Below are 12,949 nucleotides of genomic sequence, written 5' to 3' on the forward strand. Positions count from 1 at the left end.
GTATCATCAATAGAAGAGGGTAGGGCCTGACAGTGTATCATCAAGAGAAGAGGGTTGGACCTGAAAGTGTATCATCAAGAGAAGAGGGTAGGGCCAGACAGTGTATCATCAAAAGAAGAGGGTTGGACCTGACAGTGTATCATCAAGAGGGTAGGGCCTAACAGTGTATCATCAAGAGAAGACGGTAGGGCCAGACAGTGAATCATCAAAAGAAGAGGGTTGGACCTGACAGTGTATCATCAATAGAAGAGGGTAGGGCCTGACAGTGTATCATCAAGAGAAGAGGGTTGGACCTGACAGTGTATCATCAAGAGAAGAGGGTAGGACCTGAAAATGTATCATCAAGAGAAGAGGGTTGGGCCTGACAGTGTATCATCAAGAGAAGAGGGTATGGCCTGACAGTGTATCATCAAGAGGGTAGGGCCTGACAGTGTATCATCAAGAGAAGAGGGTATGGCCTGACAGTGTATCATACAGAGAAGAGGGTAGGAACTGACAGTGTATCATCAAGAGGGTAGGGCCTGACAGTGTATCATCAAGAGGGTAGGACCTGACAGTGTATCATCAAGAGAAGAGGGTAGGACCTGAAAATGTATCATCAAGAGAAGAGGGTTGGGCCTGACAGTGTATCATCAAGAGAAGAGGGTAGGGCCTGACAGTGCATCATCAAGAGAAGAGGGTATGGCCTGACAGTGTATCATACAGAGAAGAGGGTAGGAACTGACAGTGTATCATCAAGAGCAGAGGGTAGGGCCTGACAGTGTATCATCAAGAGGGTAGGGCCTGACAGTGTATCATCAAGAGAAGAGGGTTGGACCTGACAGTGTATCATCAAGAGAAGAGGGTAGGACCTGAAAGTGTATCATCAAGAGAAGAGGGTTGGATCAGTGCATCAAGAGAAGAGGGTTGGGCCTGACAGTGTATCATCAAGAGAAGAGGGTAGGGCCTGACAGTGCATCATCAAGAGAAGAGGGTAGGGCCTGACAGTGTATCATCAAGAGAAGAGGGTAGGGCCAGACAGTGTATCATCAAGAGAAGAGGGTATGGCCAGACAGTGTATCATCAAGAGAAGAGGGTAGGACCTGAAAGTGTATCATCAAGAGAAGAGGGTAGGGCCAGACAGTGTATCATACAGAGAAGAGGGTTGGACCTGACAGTGTATCATCAAGAGAAGTGGGTTGGACCTGACAGTGTATCATCAAGAGAAGAGGGTGGGGCCTGACAGTGCATCATCAAGAGGGTAGGGCCTGACAGTGTATCATCAAGAGGGTAGGGCCAGACAGTGTAACATCAAGAGAAGAGGGTAGGGCCTGACAGTGTAACATCAAGAGAAGAGGGTAGGGCCTGACAGTGTATCATACAGAGAAGAGGGTAGGGCCTGACAGTGCATCATCAAGAGGGTAGGACCTGAAAGTGTATCATCAAGAGAAGAGGGTAGGGCCAGACAGTGTATCATCAAGAGAAGAGGGTTGGACCTGACAGTGTATCATCAAGAGAAGTGGGTTGGACCTGACAGTGTATCATCAAGAGAAGAGGGTTGGGCCTGACAGTGTATCATCAAGAGAAGAGGGTAGGGCCTGACAGTGCATCATCAAGAGAAGAGGGTAGGGCCTGACAGTGTATCATCAAGAGAAGAGGGTAGGGCCAGACAGTGTATCATCAAGAGAAGAGGGTAGGGCCAGACAGTGTATCATCAAGAGAAGAGGGTAGGGCCTGACAGTGTATCATCAAGAGGGTAGGACCTGAAAGTGTATCATCAAGAGAAGAGGGTAGGGCCAGACAGTGTATCATCAAGAGAAGAGGGTTGGACCTGACAGTGTATCATCAAGAGAAGTGGGTTGGACCTGACAGTGTATCATCAAGAGAAGAGGGTTGGGCCTGACAGTGTATCATCAAGAGAAGAGGGTAGGGCCTGACAGTGTATCATCAAGAGAAGAGGGTAGGACCTGACAGTGTATCATCAAGAGAAGAGGGTAGGGCCTGACAGTGCATCATCAAGAGGGTAGGGCCTGACAGTGTATCATCAAGAGAAGAGGGTAGGGCCAGACAGTGTATCATCAAGAGAAGAGGGTAGGGCCTGACAGTGCATCATCAAGAGGGTAGGGCCTGACACTGTATAATCAAGAGAAGAGGGCAGGGCCTGACAGTGTATCATACAGAGAAGAGGGTAGGACCTGACAGTTCATCAAGAGAAGAGGGTAGGGCCTGACAGTGTATCATCAAGAGAGGTAGGGCCTGACAGTGTATCATCAAGAGGGTAGGGCCTGACAGTGTATCATCAAGAGAAGAGGGTAGGACCTGACAGTTCATCAAGAGAAGAGGGTTGGACCTGACAGTGTATCATCAAGAGAAGAGGGTAGGGCCTGACAGTTCATCAAGAGAAGAGAGTAGGGCCTGACAGTGTATCATCAAGAGAAGAGGGTAGGGCCTGACAGTGTATCATCAAGAGAAGAGGGTAGGACCTGACAGTGTATCATCAAGAGAAGAGGGTAGGACCTGACAGTGTATCATCAAGAGAAGAGGGTAGGACCTGACAGTGTATCATACAGAGAAGAGGGTAGGACCAGACAGTGTATCATCAAGAGAAGAGGGTAGGACCTGACAGTGTATCATCAAGAGAAGAGGGTAGGGCCTGACAGTGTATCATCAAGAGAAGAGGGTAGGACCTGACAGTTCATCAAGAGAAGAGGGTAGGGCCTGACAGTGCATCATCAAGAAGAGGGTAGGGCCTGACAGTGTATCATCAAGAGAAGAGGGTAGGACCTGACAGTGTATCATCAAGAGAAGAGGGTAGGACCTGACAATGTATCATCAAGAGAAGAGGGTAGGACCTGACAGTGCATCAAGAGAAGAGGGTAGGACCTGACAGTGTATCATCAAGAGAAGAGGGTAGGACCTGACAGTGTATCATCAAGAGAAGAGGGTAGGACCTGACAGTGTATCATACAGAGAAGAGGGTAGGACCAGACAGTGTATCATCAAGAGAAGAGGGTAGGACCTGACAGTGTATCATCAAGAGAAGAGGGTAGGGCCTGACAGTGTATCATCAAGAGAAGAGGGTAGGGCCTGACAGTGTATCATCAAGAGAAGAGGGTAGGGCCTGACAGTGTATCATCAAGAGAAGAGGGTAGGACCTGACAGTTCATCAAGAGAAGAGGGTAGGGCCTGACAGTGCATCAAGAGAAGAGGGTAGGGCCTGACAGTGTATCATCAAGAGAAGAGGGTAGGACCTGACAGTGTATCATCAAGAGAAGAGGGTAGGACCTGACAGTTCATCAAGAGAAGAGGGTAGGGCCTGACAGTGTATCATCAAGAGAAGAGGGTAGGACCTGACAGTGTATCATCAAGAGAAGAGGGTAGGACCTGACAGTTCATCAAGAGAAGAGGGTAGGACCTGACAGTGTATCATACAGAGAAGAGGGTAGGACCTGACAATGTATCATCAAGAGAAGAGGGTAGGACCTGACAATGTATCATCAAGAGAAGAGGGTAGGACCTGACAGTGCATCAAGAGAAGAGGGTAGGACATGACAGTGCATCAATAGAAGAGGGTGGCACATGACAGTGCATCGTCAGATAGTTATTTCCTGTTTTGATGCTCAGATGATCTAACAGTAAAACATTGGTACAGCGTGTGTTGTTGGGACCTCTTTGCGGGGTGCAGGGTTAGAAGCTGTAGCACGGGGCAGGAGGCAGATTCCCTGGGCGGTTTGGGGCTGGGCAGACCATTCTCAGACCTCTCAGGCCACGGCAGGTGAGGTGCTCCAGAAGCACCAACGTCGTCTGCTGTGGTGTTTGTTGAGAACCACGTCCTCCTTCTCCCTCTCCTTCCTCACCCGCTGGTAGTGGTCCTCCTCCTTCAGGTACCACACCGGGGGCCAGCGGTGCTTCTCAAAATATTCCTGGTTCTCTGGGAGGAAAACACAACACCGACAGACCATCAGACAACATGTAGTGTAGCTACCACAGACTGGGCAGTACAGAACACAGGTGGCAAACTCATTCCATATAAGGTTTTCACTCTTCCCTTGGACTTGATTGATCCATTAAGGTCACTGATTAGCTAGGAAGTCCAATCACCTTGTTTTCTAGGTCTTCATTAAACACAAATGGAAAGGAAATAAAGAAAAGCAGCTGACATTATAAAGAGAAGAGGGTATCTGCCTTACTATCTGACAGGAAACACATTAATAGAATCCCAAAACCAAACTGTTCAGTGTTCACCGTTCATTGATTGTGATGACTGGTTGTGTGCTGATCAGAACCAGCGGACGAATAACTCACCTGCAGATTTGGCCTTGATCTCTTTGCGATAGTTGGCACAGACATTGTTGTAGTGAGTGCAGATGTGATGTAAGCACCAAGCTGCTAACTGGTTAGCATTATGGAACTGGAAGAAAAACAAAACGAAGGAAAATACATTGAAACCTGCAGAACAATTATCCTATATTTAAAACTGTAGAACAATTATCCTATATTTAATCTGCAGAACAATCATCCTATTTTTAAAACTGCAGAACAATCATCCTACATTTAAAACTGCAGAACAATCATCCTATATTTAAAACTGCAGAACAATCATCCTATATTTAAAACTACAGAACAATCATCCTATATTTAAAACTGCAGAACAATCATCCTATATTTAAAACTGCAGAACAATCATCCTATATTTAAAACTGCAGAACAATCATCCTATATTTAAAACTGCAGAACAATCATCCTATATTTACAACTGCAGAACAATCATCCTATATTTACAACTACAGAACAATCATCCTATATTTAAAACTACAGAACAATCATCCTATATTTAAAACTGCAGAACAATCATCCTATATTTAAATCTGCAGAACAATCATCCTATATTTAAACTGTAGAACAATCATCCTATATTTAAACTGTAGAACAATCATCCTATATTTAAAACTGCAGAACAATCATCCTACATTGAAACCTGCAGAACAATCATCCTAGGTGAGTACCTCTGTCTATATCCTGTTCTAGTAAACCAACCTGAGCCTGTTCCAGAACTGAGAACAATTATCCTATCCTGTTCTAGAACAGGTGCCAGTTTAAAACTGGGAACAATTATCCTATATTTAAATGCAGTGTTCCTAGTAAACCAACCTGAACCATTCCAGACAGGTGAGTACCTCTGTCTATATCCTGTTCTAGTAAACCAACCTGAGCCAGTTCCAGACAGGTGAGTACCTCTGTCTATATCCTGTTCTAGTAAACCAACCTGAGCCAGTTCCAGATAGGTTAGTACTTCGCCGTCTATATCCTGTCCATCTTTGGAGGCTTTCACCAGCTCACTCACTGCATAGTGTTCTGTGGAGCAGACAGAGGAAACCTCTTCAGACAACCTTTATAATAAACTACATAGAGTTTCAGAACCAGAGTTGAAAGCAATATTCTATAGACGATGCTACCCAAGAAAAACAACACAGAAAGGGTTAAAAAGGTTCACTCCAGCAGTATGCAATCCCAGCTACCGCAGCACTGCAGTTACAGTTTTAATACTGTAGTAATACTGTAACTACAATGACACAGGTACAAATACACTATGAATCTCAGAATACTCCGGGGCCAGAGGACGTCTCCAACATGGCATCCTTGTCCCTTTTGACCAGAGCCTGTCTAGGGCACTATAAAGGGAATAGGGTCATTCTGGACACAACCTCCCCCTTGTGCCTTGTTCAACAGCAGGGCACTACAGAGGGAATAGGGTCAATCTGGACACAACCTCCCCCTTCTGCCTTGTCAACAGCAGGGCACTACAGAGGGAATAGGGTCAATCTGGACACAACCTCCCCCTGGTGCCTTGTCAACAGCAGGGCACTACAGAGGGAATAGGGTACTATTGAGGACACATACAGAGCTGTGCTGCACTTTTTTCATTTTTTTCTCCTCTACCATTGACTTCGTGTTGTTGATGTTTCCATTCTGTTTGGTATGTTGTTGTTGTTGTTGTTGTTTCCATTCTGTTTGGTATGTTGTTGTTGTTGATGTTTCCATTCCGTTTGGTATGTTGTTGTTGATGTTTCCATTCCGTTTGGTATGTTGTTGTTGATGTTGTTTCCATTCCGTTTGGTTTGTTGTTGTTGATGTTTCCATTCCGTTTTGTATGTTGTTGTTGATGTTTCCATTCCGTTTGGTATGTTGTTGTTGATGTTTCCATTCCGTTTGGTATGTTGTTGTTGATGTTGATGTTTCCATTCCGTTTGGTATGTTGTTGTTGTTGATGATGTTTCCATTCCGTTTGGTATGTTGTTGTTGTTGATGATGTTTCCATTCCGTTTGGTATGTTGTTGTTGTTGATGATGTTTCCATTCCGTTTGGTATGTTGTTGTTGTTGATGTTTCCATTCCGTTTGGTATGTTGTTGTTGTTGATGATGTTTCCATTCCGTTTGGTATGTTGTTGTTGTTGATGATGTTTCCATTCCGTTTGGTATGTTGTTGTTGTTGATGATGTTTCCATTCCGTTTGGTATGTTGTTGTTGTTGATGATGTTTCCATTCCGTTTGGTTTGTTGTTGTTGTTGATGTTTCCATTCCGTTTGGTTTGTTGTTGTTGTTGTTGTTTCCATTCCGTTTGGTTTGTTGTTGTTGATGTTTCCATTCTGTTTGGTTTGTTGTTGTTGATGTTTCCACTCTGTTTGGTATGTTGTTGTTGTTGATGTTTCCATTCCATTTGGTATGTTGTTGTTGTTGTTGATGTTTCCATTCCATTTGGTATGTTGTTGTTGTTTCCATTCCGTTTGGTTTGTTGTTGATGTTTTCATTCCGTTTGGTTTGTTGTTGTTGATGTTTCCATTCTGTTTGGTATGTTGTTGTTGTTGATGTTTCCATTCTGTTTGGTATGTTGTTGTTGTTGATGTTTCCATTCTGTTTGGTATGTTGTTGTTGATGTTTCCATTCTGTTTGGTATGTTGTTGTTGATGTTGTTTCCATTCTGTTTGGTATGTTGTTGTTGTTGATGTTTCCATTCCGTTTGGTATGTTGTTGTTGTTTCCATTCCGTTTGGTTTGTTGTTGATGTTTTCATTCCGTTTGGTTTGTTGTTGTTGACGTTTCCATTCTGTTTGGTATGTTGTTGTTGTTGATGTTTCCATTCCATTTGGTATGTTGTTGTTGTTTCCATTCCGTTTGGTTTGTTGTTGATGTTTTCATTCCGTTTGGTTTGTTGTTGTTGACGTTTCCATTCTGTTTGGTATGTTGTTGTTGTTGATGTTTCCATTCTGTTTGGTATGTTGTTGTTGTTGATGTTTCCATTCTGTTTGGTATGTTGTTGTTGATGTTTCCATTCTGTTTGGTATGTTGTTGTTGATGTTGTTTCCATTCTGTTTGGTATGTTGTTGTTGTTGATGTTTCCATTCCGTTTGGTATGTTGTTGTTGTTGTTGTTGTTTCCATTCCGTTTGGTTTGTTGTTTTTGATGTTTCCATTCTGTTTGGTATGTTGTTGACGTTTCCATTCTGTTTGGTATGTTGTTGTTGTTGATGTTTCTATTCCGTTTGGTTTGTTGTTGTTGTTGACGTTTCCATTCCGTTTGGTATGTTGTTGTTGTTGATGTTTCCATTCCGTTTGGTATGTTGTTGTTGTTGATGTTTCCATTCCGTTTGGTTTGTTGTTGTTGATGTTTCCATTCTGTTTGGTTTGTTGTTGTTGATGTTTCCACTCTGTTTGGTATGTTGTTGTTGTTGATGTTTCCATTCCATTTGGTATGTTGTTGTTGTTGATGTTTCCATTCCATTTGGTATGTTGTTGTTGTTTCCATTCCGTTTGGTTTGTTGTTGATGTTTTCATTCCGTTTGGTTTGTTGTTGTTGACGTTTCCATTCCGTTTGGTTTGTTGTTGTTGACGTTTCCATTCTGTTTGGTATGTTGTTGTTGTTGATGTTTCCATTCTGTTTGGTATGTTGTTGTTGTTGATGTTTCCATTCTGTTTGGTATGTTGTTGTTGATGTTGTTTCCATTCTGTTTGGTATGTTGTTGTTGATGTTGTTTCCATTCTGTTTGGTATGTTGTTGTTGTTGATGTTTCCATTCCGTTTGGTATGTTGTTGTTGTTTCCATTCCGTTTGGTTTGTTGTTGATGTTTTCATTCCGTTTGGTTTGTTGTTGTTGACGTTTCCACTCTGTTTGGTATGTTGTTGTTGTTGGTGATTCCATTCCGTTTGGTATGTTGTTGTTGTTTCCATTCCGTTTGGTTTGTTGTTGATGTTTTCATTCTGTTTGGTTTGTTGTTGTTGACGTTTCCATTCTGTTTGGTATGTTGTTGTTGTTGATGTTTCCATTCTGTTTGGTATGTTGTTGTTGTTGTTGTTGTTGATGTATCCATTCCGTTTGGTATGTTGTTGTTGTTGTTGTTGTTGTTTCCATTCCGTTTGGTATGTTGTTGTTGTTGATGTTTCCATTCCGTTTGGTATGTTGTTGTTGTTGATGTTTCCATTCCGTTTGGTTTGTTGTTGTTGTTGATGTTTCCATTCCGTTTGGTATGTTGTTGTTGTTGATGTTTCCATTCTGTTTGGTATGTTGTTGTTGTTGATGTTGTTTCCATTATGTTTGGTATGTTGTTGATGTTTCCATTCCGTTTGGTTTGTTGTTGTTGTTTCCATTCTGTTTGGTTTGTTGTTTTTGATGTTTCCATTCTGTTTGGTTTGTTGTTTTTGATGTTTCCATTCTGTTTGGTATGTTGTTGACGTTTCCATTCTGTTTGGTATGTTGTTGATGTTTCCATTCTGTTTGGTATGTTGTTGTTGTTGATGTTTCTATTCTGTTTGGTTTGTTGTTGTTGTTGACGTTTCCATTCCGTTTGGTATGTTGTTGTTGACGTTTCTATTCCGTTTGGTATGTTGTTGTTGACGTTTCCATTCCGTTTGTTGTTGTTGTTGATGTTTCCATTCTATTTGGTATGTTGTTGATGTTTCTATTCAGTTTGGTATGTTGTTGTTGTTGATGTTTCCATTCTGTTTGGTATGTTGATGTTGTTTCCATTCCGTTTGGTATGTTGTTGATATTTCCATTCTGTTTGGTATGTTGTTGTTGTTGATGTTTCCATTCCGTTTGGTATGTTGTTGTTGTTTCCATTCTGTTTGGTATGTTGTTGTTGTTTCCATTCTGGTTGGTATGTTGTTGTTGTTGTTGATGTTTCCATTCTGTTTGGTATGTTGTTGTTGTTGTTGTTGATGTTTCCATTCTGTTTGGTATGTTGTTGTTATTGTTGATGTTTCCATTCTGTTTGGTTTGTTGTTGTTGTTGTTGATGTTTCCATTCTGTTTGGTTTGTTGTTGTTGTTAATGTGTCCATTCTATTTGGTTTGTTGTTTGTTGTTGATGTTTCCATTCTATTTGGTTTGTTGTTGATGTTTCCATTCTGTTTGGTATGTTGTTGTGGTTTCCATTCTGTTTGGTTTGTTGTATGTTCTGTTGTCATGTTCCAAAAGAATCACAGGAATCATCTTGTACATACAGTAATATGCCTGATTTAATAAGCTTAAAAATAAAATCATTTTGAAACAGAAATGGCTGCTAGCAGAACAGTTACAGTCACTCACCCTCAAGACAACATGAAAACAGTTCAACCAGTTTTGCTAGAGAAAGTAAAATGGTCAATGATCAAAAGGTCAGAATGATCAGCTCAACCCCGCTCCTCAGCCAGTGCGTCCTGATCGACCCCGCTCCTCAGCCAGTGCGTCCTGATCGACCCCGCTCCTCAGCCAGTGCGTCCTGATCGACCCCGCTCCTCAGCCAGTGCGTCCTGATCGACCCCGATCGACCCCGCTCCTCAGCCAGTGCGTCCTGATCGACCCCGCTCCTCAGCCAGTGCGTCCTGATCGACCCCGCTCCTCAGCCAGTGAGTCCTGATCGACCCCGCTCCTCAGCCAGCGCGTCCTGACCGACCCCGCTCCTCAGCCAGCGCGTCCTGACCGACCCCGCTCCTCAGCCAGCGCGTCCTGACCGACCCCGCTCCTCAGCCAGTGCGTCCTGATCGACCCCGCTCCTCAGCCAGTGCGTCCTGATCGACCCCGCTCCTCAGCCAGTGCGTCCTGATCGACCCCGCTCCTCAGCCAGTGCGTCCTGACCGACCCCGCTCCTCAGCCAGTGCGTCCTGATCGACCCCGCTCCTCAGCCAGTGCGTCCTGACCGACCCCGCTCCTCAGCCAGTGCGTCCTGACCGACCCCGCTCCTCAGCCAGTGGGTCCTGATCGACCCCGCTCCTCAGCCAGTGCGTCCTGACCGACCCCGCTCCTCAGCCAGTGAGTCCTGATCGACCCCGCTCCTCAGCCAGTGAGTCCTGATCGACCCCGCTCCTCAGCCAGTGCGTCCTGATCGACCCCGCTCCTCAGCCAGTGCGTCCTGATCGACCCCGCTCCTCAGCCAGTGCGTCCTGATCGACCCCGCCCCTCAGCCAGTGCGTCCTGATCGACCCCGCTCCTCAGCCAGTGAGTCCTGATCGACCCCGCTCCTCAGCCAGTGAGTCCTGACCGACCCCGCTCCTCAGCCAGTGCGTCCTGACCGACCCCGCTCCTCAGCCAGTGCGTCCTGATCGACCCCGCTCCTCAGCCAGTGCGTCCTGATCGACCCCGCTCCTCAGCCAGTGCGTCCTGATCGACCCCGCTCCTCAGCCAGTGAGTCCTGATCGACCCCGCTCCTCAGCCAGTGAGTCCTGACCGACCCCGCTCCTCAGCCAGTGCGTCCTGATCGACCCCGCTCCTCAGCCAGTGCGTCCTGACCGACCCCGCTCCTCAGCCAGTGCGTCCTGATCGACCCCGCTCCTCAGCCAGTGGGTCCTGATCGACCCCGCTCCTCAGCCAGTGGGTCCTGATCGACCCCGCTCCTCAGCCAGTGAGTCCTGATCGACCCCGCTCCTCAGCCAGTGGGTCCTGATCGACCCCGCTCCTCAGCCAGTGCGTCCTGACCGACCCCGCTCCTCAGCCAGTGCGTCCTGATCGACCCCGCTCCTCAGCCAGCGAGTCCTGATCGACCCCGCTCCTCAGCCAGTGCGTCCTGATCGACCCCGCTCCTCAGCCAGTGCGTCCTGACCGACCCCGCTCCTCAGCCAGTGCGTCCTGATCGACCCCGCTCCTCAGCCAGTGAGTCCTGATCGACCCCGCTCCTCAGCCAGTGCGTCCTGACCGACCCCGCTCCTCAGCCAGTGCGTCCTGATCGACCCCGCTCCTCAGCCAGTGCGTCCTGATCGACCCCGCTCCTCAGCCAGTGCGTCCTGATCGACCCCGCTCCTCAGCCAGTGAGTCCTGATCGACCCCGCTCCTCAGCCAGTGAGTCCTGACCGACCCCGCTCCTCAGCCAGTGCGTCCTGATCGACCCCGCTCCTCAGCCAGTGCGTCCTGACCGACCCCGCTCCTCAGCCAGTGCGTCCTGATCGACCCCGCTCCTCAGCCAGTGGGTCCTGATCGACCCCGCTCCTCAGCCAGTGAGTCCTGATCGACCCCGCTCCTCAGCCAGTGAGTCCTGATCGACCCCGCTCCTCAGCCAGTGGGTCCTGATCGACCCCGCTCCTCAGCCAGTGAGTCCTGATCGACCCCGCTCCTCAGCCAGTGGGTCCTGATCGACCCCGCTCCTCAGCCAGTGCGTCCTGACCGACCCCGCTCCTCAGCCAGTGCGTCCTGATCGACCCCGCTCCTCAGCCAGCGAGTCCTGATCGACCCCGCTCCTCAGCCAGTGCGTCCTGATCGACCCCGCTCCTCAGCCAGTGCGTCCTGACCGACCCCGCTCCTCAGCCAGTGCGTCCTGATCGACCCCGCTCCTCAGCCAGTGAGTCCTGATCGACCCCGCTCCTCAGCCAGTGCGTCCTGACCGACCCCGCTCCTCAGCCAGTGCGTCCTGACCGACCCCGCTCCTCAGCCAGTGCGTCCTGACCGACCCCGCTCCTCAGCCAGTGAGTCCTGATCGACCCCGCTCCTCAGCCAGTGGGTCCTGATCGACCCCGCTCCTCAGCCAGTGCGTCCTGATCGACCCCGCTCCTCAGCCAGTGCGTCCTGATCGACCCCGCTCCTCAGCCAGTGCGTCCTGATCGACCCCGCTCCTCAGCCAGTGCGTCCTGATCGACCCCGCTCCTCAGCCAGTGCGTCCTGACCGACCCCGCTCCTCAGCCAGTGCGTCCTGATCGACCCCGCTCCTCAGCCAGTGAGTCCTGATCGACCCCGCTCCTCAGCCAGTGAGTCCTGATCGACCCCGCTCCTCAGCCAGTGCGTCCTGATCGACCCCGCTCCTCAGCCAGTGAGTCCTGATCGACCCCGCTCCTCAGCCAGTGAGTCCTGATCGACCCCGCTCCTCAGCCAGTGCGTCCTGATCGACCCCGCTCCTCAGCCAGTGCGTCCTGATCGACCCCGCTCCTCAGCCAGTGGATTTCGAACAAACAATCTGTCAACACTATGAATTTATGAATGACCCAGAATGCACTGAGGAGCACTCACACATTGGAGTCAATTTAGGAACACCCCCTGAGAGAGTTGGGACATTGGGGTTCTGGATTGTGATGCACTGCAGCCATGTTATCTCCCCATTGACATTACCTGGGGATATTGAATGCTACGTAACTGAAGGTCTACAACTAGAACAATATTCTACAGTCTCAAAGCCCAAATCTCAAAACAGATGGGTCTGGGCAGAGCAGACTGCTGACGGATCAAGCACCTGTGAGGGCGGTCAGTCTGGGGAGACGGTCTGGTAACCAGGGTTATGGTTAGTACCTGTCAGAGCAGTCAGTCTGGGGAGACGGTCTGGTAACCAGGGTTATGGTTAGTACCTGTCAGAGCAGTCAGTCTGGGGAGACGGTCTGGTAACCAGGGTTATGGTTAGTACCTGTCAGAGCAGTCAGTCTGGGGAGACAATCTGGTAACCAGGGTTATGGTTAGTACCTGTCAGAGCAGTCAGTCTGGGGAGACGGTCTGGTAACCAGGGTTATGGTTAGTACCTGTCAGA

General features: G+C 47.8%; 1 protein-coding gene across 2 annotated transcripts in view; it reads right to left on the reverse strand.

The window, feature by feature from the left end:
* Positions 1–3,328: 3,328 nt before the first annotated feature.
* Positions 3,329–12,949, reverse strand: part of LOC135511841 (rho-related BTB domain-containing protein 1-like) — a 53,674-nt gene continuing 44,053 nt past the window's right edge. For both annotated transcript variants that reach the window (XM_064933326.1, XM_064933327.1), the window contains 3 exons: positions 5,246–5,334; positions 4,285–4,390; positions 3,329–3,910 (listed from right to left, as the gene is read on the reverse strand). In XM_064933326.1, coding sequence (XP_064789398.1) covers positions 3,741–3,910; positions 4,285–4,390; positions 5,246–5,334 — 365 coding nt within the window. In that variant the 3' untranslated portion in view covers positions 3,329–3,740. The remainder of the gene's footprint in view (positions 3,911–4,284; positions 4,391–5,245; positions 5,335–12,949) is intronic.

Source organism: Oncorhynchus masou, chromosome 24, assembly GCF_036934945.1.
Source record: "Oncorhynchus masou masou isolate Uvic2021 chromosome 24, UVic_Omas_1.1, whole genome shotgun sequence".
NCBI lineage: Eukaryota > Metazoa > Chordata > Actinopteri > Salmoniformes > Salmonidae > Oncorhynchus > Oncorhynchus masou.